Raw genomic sequence first — 13,718 nt, 5'->3', positions numbered from 1 at the left:
TATAAATTCCAAGTCACTGTGTGGGCAGTGGTCAAAAAGAGCATACCGCTTGTTGATGCCCGCTTGTGTTTCGTCATGCCCATGCTTGAGCACGTTCCTGCCGGCTATCAAGCCGGCGCTGCCACGGCAACATCAAATGCGAGCGTCGAATTACAGTCAAACATAGGAGACTTCAAATTCACATTCGATGCGATACGGCCGGGACTCTTTCGCACAACGTTTACCTCACCGAAACATCTACTGCCACCTCATCGAGCAGCCCCGGTTCCCAGCAAGACTGTGGACAACTCCAACGCCACAGTCTTGTCATCTGGTGCAGCTGCAAAAAGCTTTCAGGTCGACGGTGTCACGGCTCAAGTTGACTGGGAAAGCGGACTCCCGCTCGTCTCCCTGACTCTTTCTGGTCAACAAAAACCAATCCATGCCGACCTTCCCAATCGATCGTACGCTGCTGATGGACCTGGCATTTCTCATTACACCAAGTACAATCATGGCACACTCCATCTTGGACTTGGCGAGAAGCCAGCACCCATGGATCTTTCAAACCGCCACTTTGTGTTATCAGCAACCGACTCTTTCGGTTACGATGTGTACCGGACGGATCCGTTGTACAAGCATATTCCACTTCTGATCAACGCTACGCCAGATGGATGTATCGGCATCTTCTCCACATCACATGCACGTGGGTTTTACTCGGTAGGCTCGGAAATGGATGGTATGTGGGGTCGTTTTAAGGTTTACCGCCAGGACTATGGAGGTCTTGAAGAGTATCTACTTGTAGGCAAGACACTACCAGACATTGTTCGCATCTACGCAGATCTTGTTGGATATCCCCTTCTGGTGCCGCGATGGGCATTTGGTTATCTGGCTGGCGGAATGAAGTACTCCATGACGGACGACCCCCCTGCGAGCCAAAGCATGATGGAGTTTGCGAGAAAGCTGAAAGAGCATGATATTCCATGCTCGGGTATGCAAATGTCTTCTGGATACACGGTTGCAGAGACCGAACCCAAGACACGAAATGTCTTCACGTGGAACAGACATCGCTTTCCAGATCCTAAAGGCTGGATTGATGCATACCACAAAGAAGGAATTCGACTCATCGCAAACGTCAAGCCGTATGTGCTGGGAAGCCACCCAGAGTACCAAAAGCTCAAGGAGGCCAATGCTTTCTTCACCGATTCACTTACAACAGCGCCGGCTGAAGCTCGTCTTTGGAGCGCCGGAGGTGGCGAAAGTGGTATTGGCGGCCATATTGACTTTACATCAAAAGCTGGTTATCAATGGTGGTATGAAGGCATTCGCGAACTGAAGCGAATAGGAATTGATTGCATCTGGAATGATAACAATGAGTACACTATCCCTCACGACGGGTGGCAATGTGAACTTAGCGAGCCTTCGGTTAGCCAAGAGCCGAAGAATGAAAAGTATGGCCAAGAGATTGGGTTCTGGGGACGGGCACTAAATACTGAGCTCATGGGCAAATCCTCTCACGATGCTTCGTTGGAGGTTGAACCGGAACAGCGTCCTTTTATCTTGACCCGTAGTGCCACAGCCGGGACATTGCGATACTGTGCCAGTGCCTGGAGTGGCGACAACGTGACCTCCTGGCCCGGCATGAAAGGTGCCAATGCTCTTTCCCTGACTGCCGGCGTCTGTCTGATGCAATGTTACGGCCATGACATTGGTGGTTTTGAAGGCCCTCAACCATCGCCCGAACTGCTCGTTCGTTGGTGCCAGCAAGGCATCTACAGCCCTCGCTTCGCAATCAACTGTTTCAAGACTGGCAACGACAACAGCGTCGGCGATGTGATTGAGCCTTGGATGTATCCCGAGACGACGGCATTGGTTAGAGACACCATCAAGCGTCGCTACGAAATGATTCCGTACCTCTACTCGCTTGCCCTGCATTCACACATGACGGCAACGCCTCCACAGCGATGGACTGGCTGGGGATACGAGTCGGATCCCGAGATATGGAACAATAAGGTCTTGACAGACGGCGAGACACAATATTGGCTTGGCGATGCACTGCTGGTAGGCGGCGTTTTCGAAGCCAATGCCGAGAGCGCCAAGATGTATCTCCCTAAAGATGCTTCGGATCCCAGTGCTGAGTTCCTCGATTTAAACAATGATCCCCAGACATACTACAAGGCTGGGCAGTGGGTCGATATCCAAGCAAAGTGGACTGAAAGCATCCCTGTACTAGCAAAGGTTGGATCGGCGATTCCTGTTGGGAGGGCAGAGCAAGTGCTTTCGGTAGGGGAGAAGAGTAACCCTGCGAACCTTGCCCGCGACGATTACCGTGCTGTCGAGGTGTTCCCACCAAAGGCTTCATCAAACGGCAAAGTCTACACAACGACTTGGTACGAAGACGATGGTGTTTCACCGCCGCCCGCGAAGATTTCCGTGTTTGTCGTCAAGTACGAGGCGTCGGAAAGCGAGGTCTTGGTCAGATATGAAGAGAAGTTGAAGCAAGGATTCGAGCCGGCATGGTCGGAATTGGAGATTATCCTGCCTCGAGGTGATTCGAGAAGCGTGTCGTTCAACGGGAACAAGGCTGAGAAGGTAGATACCGATGCAAAGGGGAGGACCAGGTGGAAGGGTGTGGTTGAAAGGAGTGGTAAGTAATCGACGGCTGCACTGATGAACTTGCTAGAATAAAAAAACATTAGACCAAGAACCTTCAATACGATTTGATGATGTCCAATAGCATTAGCATTTCATGTCTTGCCGCTGCCAGCCTATGCCAAGTTGTCATTGAAGCATAAATAAGTAAAAGTGTGATGATTGCTACTTGTAAAACTGACCATTGACGAAGAAAGTATTTTGTGGTAGACGTAATAAAAGTTTTATAAGCCATGGAAATGAAAACTGTATTGTGTAGACTGGTGGTATTGTTGCGGGGGATAAGTAATTTGATTGACAGTCAGATATATCTTCATCATTTCTTCCCCTCAAGTAGTTACGACTTAATTGCGGCCTTAGTAGCTTCCAAAGCACCAACAACTGCGAAACATATCATGGGTGTAACTGCGTAGCTGATCTAGAGATTGGTCAGATGAGGTTCTCTGCTGGGGTTGGCGGTGGCGATGGTGCTTACGGTGAGAAATTTTGCAACAGTCATTTTCATGGACTCGGCAGCACCCGTTACATCACACAAGGCAACCAAGATCATAGCCGGTGGCCCTGTGGGCATCAGCATCATGGAAAACCAGAGCATAGGATCAGCGTCCAATGATCTGGTTTTGGATGCAAGTGCCCATATGAGAGGAATGCTGATGCTAATGTTTATCAGCGAATGAGGTTTACAAAGTGAGGTAATGCGAAACTTACAGAGGCCAGACGATGAAGCGCATAACAAGCACAAGCGCTAGACTCGCCTTGTCTACCTGGCCGCTGTCTTGGCCGTTTTTCATGCGCACCATGCTCTTGCTGAGTTTGACGCCAACGACTATGATTTGCAACGAAGCAAAAAGCTCGCCGACATTCTTGATAGCGGTTGTGAGACAAGCGTTGAGATATCCGCCTTGGTTGCTGGGGCTGAAGAAGAGGCGATGGAGTGGAGGCGTCAAACCAATAATGGCACCTACAAGGGCACCAATCAAAGGGGCATTAGCAAACTGCCAAGTGATGTCGAGTGTCTCTTGGAGCCATGGGGAGAGATTCCTGTACCAGTCGCGTGTCTTGAGATATCCGCTCTTTTCTATCCGATTTGCTCGTTCTACGATGCGACGAGGAAGTAGCGAAGTCTCCTCATTGACGATGCCATGTGGGCCCCTCTCCATGTCTGCAGTGCTAGCATGGCTCTCGTCGGAATCACTAGCCTGCTCGTCTCGGATATGGTCGTCTTGACTCTCCGGACCGTCTTCGTCGCCGGGTTTCAGTAGTCTTGGGCCAAGTGCAAAGGTAAGCGAGTTGCTGACCATGGCGTTAACCAAGAAATACGACTCGGCCCGGTCCATTGCCTGGCTCCCCGATTCGCTGGCAATGAGGATGGCATCGAGAATTCGTGTTTGCTTGAGCGACTGGATGAGAAGCAGAGGGAGAGATGTCGTGTTGTTGAATGCAATGGCGGGCGCTACCCAAGCTGGCAATTTGAACCAGCGGGTGAGGATACGGCCGACAAAAAGAGAGAGGAGGGTATAGCAGACGGACCAGACTGTGTGCCAGCGGTGAGCAATGGTGCGTGGCGCGCGTTCAACTGCGACGGGAGGTTGGCGAACTTACTGAGGATTGGCACGTATCTCAGACCTGTGTCTTGATGCAGATTGTCGCCAATCTTGTAAATCAACAGTGCAGGGAGGAACATGCGCACGCACAATCTGGAAACCTCCTTTGCTGCATTTGGTGATAGGAGATTGCACTGTGCTGCGACGACGCCCAGAGCAATGGTCAGGAGGACCGAGAGGGCGGCCTGCAGGGCGCCGATGAAGGGAACTATCAGTTCGGAGATGGCGATGCCCATGGCTGGATATGGCAATGGAAGGGCCGACTGGACAACAACAGTGGTAGTAGTAAGAAGAAGGTTGGCATTGCTGCCGTCGTTGTCGCCATTGTTCCTGCTGTGCACGTGCTCTCTCAACCAGCCGCGTTCCTGAGAGTGACAGTGACGTCGGTGCAGTGGGGCCGCCGTTGCCATCTGGGACGCTAAATAATCCTGCCTTCCTTCATCCACAGCTTCGGGTACATGGTACCTACTACTATATGCATGTGGTAGCATCAGACTGCTCCAGCCCGATCCCTGTCATGCTCTGAGTCTTTATTTCCGAGAGTCGAGTTGGTACTGACGACAGAGCCATGGAGCAGCTGGATGCGTCTAATCAGCCAAGGGAATCTTAGTAATGTGCTCCATCCATGTGCACATCAATACTAGCGCTGATCTATTGAGTGGGAATAGATTGAATAAGTTCTTTCTTGCATTGGTATAGATATACCACCGAGTAGAGTAGTATACTCCATCACGTGTCTGGGCATGACTATGTTCTTACGGCTCTAGCAGGGACGAAGCGGCCGCCTATGAAATTGAGTTATATATAAAACTTGACGAATGCGAGTCCCCATGTCTTCTCACATTCCAATTGCTATTCGTACAATCACATCCTGTTTTGAGCCCTCTTCCTTGTAACGTCTGTCGATCCAAAAGCTTCATCCAGTCATGGATCAAAACCATCATTGCTAGAGCTACATGACACTCATGCCTTCCTTTTGCCGTTTGAGACTCCAAAGTCGAGCAAATATCCTCAAGTGCAACGATGTACTATCATCTTGCATCTAGTACGCTTTGAAAATCGACAAGGTACTCCTAGTGCATTTCCCTAGTACTGGCTGTCGGCAGATTTAGGCGACAACGTGGGGAGCGCCAAAAACGAAAACCCGGTTTCCACCCCACCATAATCCCAATTGAAACATAATCGGAAGATCAAGGCTGCCCATCCATCCCGCACTGGTTAGCATCGCCAACTGCCTCGGCTTAACATCATCCATCGCAATAGTGCTGTGTGCTCGTAATCAGCCCCACATGCATGTACACGCTACATATGACTCTACTAGCCTAAGAATTATTCTTCAACAGCAGAAGGCTTTGGAAACTATAGCTCCACTGATTGTTCTAGGTACGAAGAAAAGAGTCAGTACTGGTTTAACACTAATCTCGCTAGGAAAAGCATTCATTGTATTGCAGAGTCAATCGTTTTTGCAGTTGCGCTAACCAAAGTCAACAAATTCAAGGCATCAACATGTTGGATGGAGACCGTGGCCTTGTGACTGTATATCGCTCTCTTCAATACGCCCTATGGAATTTGCACAGCTGACATAGTTCGCAGATAACAGGCGCGAATGGAACTATAGGCTACGCTTGCGTCGTATATGCCCTTCAAATAGGCTATCGCGTGCGTTGCGTTGTACGCCGCCCATCAGCCATTGAAACTATCAAATCCGGGCCTTCTGTTCAACCTTACCTCAGCCTTCTTGAGTTCTGCATTGTTCTAGACAATGCGGTCGATGGTGCATATGACAAAGCCGTTGCTGGTGCGGATTACGTTGTGCATGTAGCTGGTGTGTGGCCGTTGCTGCATCTGCACCCAGACACGGACATTTATAGTCCGTTCATTAACTCAACTAAGGGCTTAATCAAGGCCGCACAAAAGTCAGTTACAGTGAGGAGAATTGTCTTCACCCAAGCCGGTGCAGGTTTGGTTGATGCAGCCGATGGGGACACGCTGGGCACACGCATGTATCATACAATGGACGGTAAAACTCACCCCATGGCTGTTTTCACCAATCGTTCTCTTACTGAGCCGTGCAGAGCATGTACAAGTGTCACCGACTTCGCTCAAGTATAGACCGCCGCTAGAATCACCCCACCACGCATACTGCGCTGGCAAAGCTCAATGCATGGCGTTCCTTGCGGATCTCCAGGCCAGTGGAAAGCTTCCCTTTTCCATTGCTCAAGTCATTCCAGGGACGGTAATTGGCCCTTCCGAGTTCTGTCGCACTTCTGCTGAAGCTTATGTTCACCTTGATCGGCAAAGTAAAGCGCTTCTTTTTGACAGCGTGGCTCCGCGATATGCATTTGGGTTCGTGCACGTGCAAGACTGTGCAAAGGTGCACATCGAGGCTTTGAACGAAGTCAAGGTGGAAAGCAAATATCTTCCAAAGTGGTTTGTTGCTGCCGGGACAGTGCAAGAGGGCTTGGATGGCCAGAAGATCTGGAATGCAGCTGCAGATATGGTTGAGAAAGACTTCCCAAGCCAGGTAAAATCAGGGTTGTTTAAGGTTGGGCGAGGCAAAGTACCTATCAACATGCCGTTTCGCGCCGAGTCGAGGCTCACTGAAAAGTTACTCCTTCAAGGCGACAATATCAGGGGGTTAAACGAGAGCGTTAAGGAAGTAGCGCAGTGGTATGTTACCCTGAAAGAGAATGAAGCTTAATATGATGTCTTGTCCAAGGAGTATGCCACCTTGTAGGCACGGATTTTTCTACCATTTGAAGCTTTCTTCGAAGTACTCTATACCCGTATGGCCCATGCCTAACATCTGTACACTAGCTTTCCTTGCTTGATCAGCCATAAGTGCTGGCCCACAGCAAACAACAGCTAGTGATACCCGACGTGCATTCTCTGCTGCTTCCTTCACAACCTGGTACACATTGGGTCTTTGGGTCGCGATCTTGACATTCTTGAGGTCTTTGTCAAATATTTCATCATCATGGCCAACGTCCTTCGTGATATGTACCTCCATATCAATCCTCTTGTTGCCCAACACGCTGTGAAAATCACGGAGCAGTGTGGTGAGAAATGCGCGTTCACGAACTGCCCATACTATCTTTACGTGCAAGACCTGTGATGAACCGGTGAAAAGTCCACTGAGATGTGATAGCGGTATCGCGACCCCTGTACCCCCGACTAAGAACAACACGTTCGCAAAGGTACGCAGAGGGGCGACATGGCCATACGGCCCATCGACAAGAACCCGGATCTTTCTTGGATGTAACAGGCAACTTGATCTCAATCGTGATGTGAACCCATTGTAAGGTCTGATTAGAAACACCAAATTAGACGAAGCTTTTGGTACGTTGTTTGACAAGAGTGTATCTGACTCAGTTGAGGAATCTGGTGGATCTTCTGTGTTTTCAGGGCTAGGTGATAGGGGCGCTAGAGATGTGATCGCTGACGATGTTGCATCAGGCGAAACGAAGGCCAGCGTAAATGGGTGACTCTGATGAGCATATCGTATGTCATCAAGAACATGGACATAATAGTATAATCCTGGTCGAGGAGCTAATAAACTCTTGCTGCCGTCCACATCCAGACGTACGAGGTTGCTACATGCATCATAAGTCGCTTTGGCATTAGTGTCAAGCGGTCTACGGTTGAATGCGAAGATCCGAGCAAGACGCAAAGCGCGGTCGAGGATCCAAAATGCAGCGCAAGGCCATATAAATATGTTCCACTCTCCGGCAGTGAATATCTCAACGTGGTAATACATGGTCCATAATACTGCGACAGAAAGCGCAATGTGCGTGGCCAAGAAGAAATCGTAGTGTTGGCGGCGAATGGTATACACCGAAAAAACAACAAGTGTACACATTGCAATGGTTGCAATTTCGCCATTCCAAAAGTAGTGCTCTTTCCAGTACTGGGAAAAGCTTGGCCAACCTCCACTCGCCAGGATCATCACCGTGTATCCCACACTGTGTGATATGGCCTGTATAGTTGCGACTCTTGCAACCCATCTATGAAACGCATTGTACGTTCCAAACCCCCACCCGGTTATCCAAATGAGAACATCATTACGCATCCCAAATAGCCAGAGCAAAGGGAAATTGGCGAGAGATATAATGCCCGTTCGATCCGACACGAAGCGTAGTAGCTGTGCAGACTTCTCTGGCCAGTAGAGGTTCCCTTCGGTGAGCCGATAAGAGCAACTGCAAGCTGCTATATTGAATATAACAAACAGAAAAATGGTAAGTGATTGGATCCGAGGAGGTATGGTGCACAAGCCATAGGGCCGCGCGCAGCGGTTGCCAAATGCAGCTGGTATTATGAGATTGCGTCGCAGCCAGGATAAAATGAAAGCAGAGGCAGTGCGCATATTTCGATTAGGATTCTCTTGGATCCTAGGAAGTCTCAAGTATGGCGTTTCCGTAGATCGACGCTTGTAGACGAACAATAAGAGACGATTCGCGACGCCAATAAGGACTACTATAATCCAAAAGTAGTACATGTACCACCTGGAGACTTGTGTCAGCGACTGTATTTGGGACATAAGCTGGATCATTTACCCGTATACAAGATGTATTTTGTACTCCCAGTTAGCAGTTTCCTGTATTACAAACGCATTAGCACGGCCCTCTTCACTCAGATAGGTGGATACTGTACCACAGTGGTGTATGCTCGCTTAAATAGGTCATGTTCAGGTATCACCAGATGGTTTAGGGATGGAAACTCCAGGGCGTTGGTGGCAGATAATCTCTCCACCTTGTTCTTAGCCTCTGGTGACCACTGATCCAAAACGTGTTGCAGGGAAGGTAATGTGACGTTTGTATTGTGGGAGCACCACAGGCTTTGAGTCTCTATCCAACTCGCGACTGCGCCATCTCGTTGGCAGAATTCATCGAAACATAGATATAGAGACGTAATGCGCAAGTCGCTGCGACACGCGTTTACTTTCCAAGGCAGTAGAGGGTTGCTATCGTTAAAGGTCACGTAGTTGATTGTCGTTTCGCAAGACAAAGGACAGTCGTGTCCCGTGTAGAAATCATACGTTACATTCATCAGTGCGAAATTGGAGTTTGGGTAGGTAGGAATGCGCGAGAAAGAACGCGTTGCAGGACAATAAGCCGTAGTGGTGCAGTCTCGGATCTATGGCGGGGAAAGATAAATTTCATCAGATAACTAGTTAGTTAACACTGCACTAATACGTAATCATCGCTGATGTATCGGCGTTAACTCGGCGTTTGCCGTCCAATTTACCTACTCACTAAATGCTTCTCACAGTACCAGATTTTAGAGATTAGCTGTGATACTTACTACTATAGTTTTATATCCCTCAAGAAAAAGCTAAAAGTAAACAACTATGGAATTGTGAGGTGTTTCGCGGATAGGCACAAAGTATATCAGTTGAAGTGAATTAAGACGAATCCTTAAGGAGTGACCTTAGGTTCGGACGAGACTATATACCCTATGCACGTGACTGGGACTGCCCTGGCCCGAGGGGCACCCAATGGATCTCCGAGGGTTATCCGCCGGTTCAGAGTATCGTGGCAGGAATCAAGCAGTACAGTGTAACAGATGAAGTAGAGAAACACGATAGCAAAGTGGGACGCATAGAGAGAGAAACGAAAGATTTTATGGCCAGCCAGATGCAATTTCTGGCCCGATAAGAAGAAGTGGTTGCACATGAACGCCAACACACAGCCCGAGGACACAGGTAATTCCTTTCACCGGGCTACCTCAGGATTGAAATTTCTTTCGGATACCCTACCGTCTGGGAAAAGCAGACCTACAAAGTAATCGACAAACCCGATAGACTGTGATAAGTCCCGAGATTTCCCTAGGAGAGTGCTTCTTGCTGGAGGTTCCGCGCACCGTGAGTATTTCCCGATATTGAACACTTTCGAAGAAAATATTGCTACCAGCTGCTCCAGTATGCAACCCGTTTAGCGGTCTATGCTTGACAGGAGGAATTGCTGATGTGGGTGGCCTCTTTGACTGTCTGATCAGCACCGCAACTGGGTAGGCAGACGACTCAATCTCGGATAAGTATAGCGAGATCCGAAGTAAGATATACAGAGAGTTCACGGATCTAATTTCTACGGCGAACATGCGGTGATTGTGTTAAACGGACCCTAAGACGGCTGCGGAAGACCCAGTTCTCCAGATGATGAACAAGGGAAACACAGATCCGGTCCCAGCTGCGAAGATGGTTGCACATATGCATTCAATATCACACAACTTTACACAGTATGACAAATTCATAGAGAACCAGACCCAGACGCAGAAGTAAGAAAGAGATAGTATTAGTTATCGTCTTCCAGGTCTTCTACTGTACGGAGTGTAGACTTGGATTTGCCAGGTTGCTTGCCTATGTCAGCCGGGAGAACTGCTTGCCGTTGTTGACATCTTGTGATAAGATCCACATTATATCTGCTCATCTGATGCAATAAGCTTGCATAAGACCCTAAACTGACTGCCGGAGGAATCTTGCACTGAAAAACAGGTCCGAAATGTCATTTTTGTGAGATTTCTAAGCAGCTACATGTAAAATTGCACGAAGATTACAAATATGACTAGAAGTTTCAAGGTGATCACTCGCTGATGTTAAATTAGGGTCGAGAGATGTGGGACAAACAAACATAGATATCAATATAAAGTCGTCAATGAGAAGTTTCCAATATAAACACACTGGCTTTGATCTGGCGACACATATCCAAGATATTTAGAAAGGCTTCATTCTAATATCAAACCATGTGCTCTCTAAAGCGAATCTTACCTTTTATCTCCCTGTCCATTGCCACGCTCCAAACCACTCCGTTGAGGGATGTCAGTCTTAACTACCAACCTCGTCCTTACAATGTCAGCATTGACCTATTCGTGATTGAATCGCCCCGTAAGAAAGCTAGTATCTTCCGTTCTACCGTTAATACCTCAGCCCTAGCATGGTTCGACAGTCTTCTAGCTACAGACACAAAGTTAATCGTAAGATACTGGGTAGAAGAGTACGACTGACTGACTATCCAGACCTCCATTAACACGAACTTCTCAAACTTCTATATTACTGTTCCGCCCCCTAATAGACCTTACAATGAGTCTGTAAACCTCCACTTCATTTACTAACGCAGTTCACGGCCTGATGTAATTCCTATCCTTCTCCTCCACGGCTGGCCATCGACCGCTCTTAAATGGGTATCTACAATACCTAGCCTTGTTTCTCCAGATAATAACAGCGAACCTGCATTCCACATTATCGCGCCCGATATCCCTGACTTTGGCTTCTCCTCTGTATTGAACAATTTTCGCGTCGGCGTTAGTAGCACCGAATACGCAACTATATTCGCTTTATTAATGTGATAGCTCGGCTACAAGAGATATGCTGTGTATAGTACTGATCTGGGAACTACAATTGCTATGGGCCTTGTGGTTAATCCTGCTGAGAGTGTTATGCAGTATGTAACAGATTTCTATATCACTTTTCCTGGCCCTAGTGACTAGGCCCGTTATGCTTCGTATTAGACGTCCGAGGAGAAAAATTAATATATTGGGTCGTTGAGTTCATTCCTTGATGCTCACAATGGTTGTTGGGCGATATAATGAACATATCTATCATCTCCAGCGTATGCGATGATTGATAGCCCCTCGGGTCTTCTAGCGTGGGTATATTATCTTTCTTCGACGATGAACGATCGATCGTAGGGAGAAGCAGAGATTATCACCAATCCGCTACTATTATGACACCAGGGGGTGTATAGTTATATCGGGTGCTATTAGGAGTTATTTAGTAGTACTATGTTCTTACTAGATAGGAACTTTACAGTGCCAACAAGTGTGTTGTAGTTTGGAGGCCTAAGACTATATCCGGGACTTGGTAGCTTGAATTATGTGGCGAATTGATAATCTCGAACTTCATAAATAAGGACTAACGATAGATTAGCCACTCGAGTGGGCGAAACGAATAACAAGTGTTACAAATATCGCGCGTGAAGGCGAGGGAGAACATTTCCCTACAGTAACAGTACCAGACTTAGTAGTAAAATATATCCAGACTACTTTCGTGTCACGATACTCTGAACTGGAGGCCCGGCAAAGCCAACCTTCAGAGGGCCATCAGGTAGACCTTGGGCAAATGGAGCTATAACTATAGGTTATATATCTACTCTATTTTGTATATTCTTTAGCGAACTTGGACGTAAGGTTGTGAACAGGGTTAGGGTTATTGTTGAACTTGAAACGGAATTATACGAGCCCTTGCTTATGCCTAGGAACTGCGAGCCTTGGCCCATGAAGGCGAAGAGAATGTTTAATTTCCTCTTTGGTCGGTTTATCTACGCTCCCATTCTCTGATGCTTTGCTGATTGCTGAGCGAATTTCGGGGATCGAGATTCCCGCAAGTGCAACTCTGTGAGCATGGTGCTATCATCCAGCTGTCGTGGTATACGGGAGTTGCGGTAGTGATATGTGATCATTTTGCAAGTGGCGAAGCAAGTTCTTGAGATTGCCCACAATGGACATTTCAATGTGTGCTGAAACGATCACAATATGATCCTTCCAGGGATAAATCTCTTCAGCGACAGAGGAGATCACAGGGGCGTCTTTTGATATCAGAGCCGTGTTATCCTAGTTGAGCTAAAGCTACTGAGCAGAGCCCTTCTCGGTGTAATATTACCCTCCCTCTTCCACAATGTAGACTCAGAAGTAATACATTGACGTTTCTTGCCTTGAGGTCGGAAAATTTTCGATCGATGTTGCTCCCTGGTTTGATACATAACGTGATGTGGCTGAAGGGCATTGTGCTGCATTATGAGCAGGACCTTGAAGATACTCGTTACATCACGGATACCTCCATAACCTATATTAGACTCTGAGCCAATAAAGAGTGCATTAATCCTGCGGGCCTTCTTTTTTGGAGCAAAGCAGGTTGGAACTGACTTCACCCTCTTCTGCATCTCCTACCTGGGTGCCTGCACACATTTGCTATGTCGATATCGTAAGTAGACAAAGCGCAGATTCCGAACGTCACCCCGCCTTTAAGTTTAACCGGACAGCCTTTGACGACTCCTACAAGCGACAAGGAGTTATCTGCAGCAGCGCGTCACCTTACCAAGAATCTTTAGGACAGAAAAGAAGGGAGAGATTGCGACTTAGACCCGGAATAAGAATTTCAGCTTTCTAAGAGAGGATACGAGGATATATGTACAATATAATTGATGAAGATTTGGGCTTTAATCTGATATCAAAGGCAAGATACGGTTAGTCTATTGTAGACACTGCAACAGCTATAGCTAAAGATAGACATTAACATAAATGACCAAGATCAAGACCAACGCGAACTAGTTGTGCGAAGGCCTAACCCCTAACACAACCTTATTGATATAATAAATGCCCCCCGCTTTAAGAGATTCTCATATAAAAGTCCAATTTATCATAAAGCGTCGATACTAAAGAGACAAAGACAACACAGTTCTACCTCTCAGTCTTATTGTGCGCAATATAGATCTT

The 13,718-nt window shown here is 47.6% G+C and overlaps 5 protein-coding genes across 5 annotated transcripts; 3 read left to right on the top strand and 2 right to left on the bottom strand.

Annotated features, from left to right (window-relative positions):
* Positions 1-802: 802 nt before the first annotated feature.
* Positions 803-2,725, top strand: COCSADRAFT_37155 (glycoside hydrolase family 31 protein; the record flags this gene model as incomplete). The annotated part of the gene is made up of 1 exon (XM_007702162.1): positions 803-2,725. A coding segment is annotated over exon 1 (1,739 nt), but the record flags the coding sequence as incomplete, so codon positions are not given.
* Positions 2,726-2,785: 60 nt separating this feature from the next.
* On the bottom strand, positions 2,786-4,535 carry COCSADRAFT_143293 (uncharacterized protein). Its single transcript, XM_007702320.1, has 4 exons — positions 4,231-4,535; positions 3,337-4,162; positions 3,104-3,284; positions 2,786-3,046 (listed from the first exon to the last, which is right to left on the bottom strand). The coding sequence occupies exons 1-4, from the start codon at positions 4,466-4,468 to the stop codon at positions 2,966-2,968; spliced, it is 1,326 nt and encodes a 441-aa protein (XP_007700510.1). The 5' UTR covers positions 4,469-4,535; the 3' UTR covers positions 2,786-2,965.
* Positions 4,536-5,738: 1,203 nt separating this feature from the next.
* Positions 5,739-6,933, top strand: COCSADRAFT_160790 (uncharacterized protein; the record flags this gene model as incomplete). The annotated part of the gene is made up of 3 exons (XM_007702319.1): positions 5,739-5,768; positions 5,826-6,252; positions 6,308-6,933. The coding sequence occupies 3 exons, from the start codon at positions 5,739-5,741 to the stop codon at positions 6,931-6,933; spliced, it is 1,083 nt and encodes a 360-aa protein (XP_007700509.1).
* Positions 6,934-6,981: 48 nt separating this feature from the next.
* On the bottom strand, positions 6,982-9,335 carry COCSADRAFT_143289 (uncharacterized protein; the record flags this gene model as incomplete). The annotated part of the gene is made up of 3 exons (XM_007702318.1): positions 8,883-9,335; positions 8,786-8,826; positions 6,982-8,734 (listed from the first exon to the last, which is right to left on the bottom strand). The coding sequence occupies exons 1-3, from the start codon at positions 9,276-9,278 to the stop codon at positions 6,982-6,984; spliced, it is 2,190 nt and encodes a 729-aa protein (XP_007700508.1). The 5' UTR covers positions 9,279-9,335.
* A 1,635-nt stretch (positions 9,336-10,970) lies between these two features.
* COCSADRAFT_26733 (uncharacterized protein) lies at positions 10,971-11,714 on the top strand (the record flags this gene model as incomplete). Its single annotated transcript, XM_007702139.1, has 4 exons — positions 10,971-11,201; positions 11,244-11,311; positions 11,345-11,528; positions 11,577-11,714. The coding sequence occupies 4 exons, from the start codon at positions 10,971-10,973 to the stop codon at positions 11,712-11,714; spliced, it is 621 nt and encodes a 206-aa protein (XP_007700329.1).
* Between the last annotated feature and the right edge of the window lie 2,004 nt (positions 11,715-13,718).

This window comes from Bipolaris sorokiniana (assembly GCF_000338995.1).
Source record: "Bipolaris sorokiniana ND90Pr unplaced genomic scaffold COCSAscaffold_8, whole genome shotgun sequence".
Taxonomy (NCBI): domain Eukaryota; kingdom Fungi; phylum Ascomycota; class Dothideomycetes; order Pleosporales; family Pleosporaceae; genus Bipolaris; species Bipolaris sorokiniana.
Note: the sequence above shows the minus strand (reverse complement) of the source record. Positions and strands in the feature narration are given on the sequence as shown.

Coding starts and splice junctions, on each gene's coding strand:
- COCSADRAFT_143293 (XM_007702320.1), bottom strand. CDS start 4,468: ATGGGCATCGCCATCTCCGAACTGATAGTTCCCTTCATCGGCGCCCTG. Junction 4,163..4,230: donor GAGATACGTGCCAATCCTCA/GTAAGTTCGCCA, acceptor GCTGGCACACAG/TCTGGTCCGTCTGCTATACC. Junction 3,285..3,336: donor CGCTTCATCGTCTGGCCTCT/GTAAGTTTCGCA, acceptor GATAAACATTAG/CATCAGCATTCCTCTCATAT.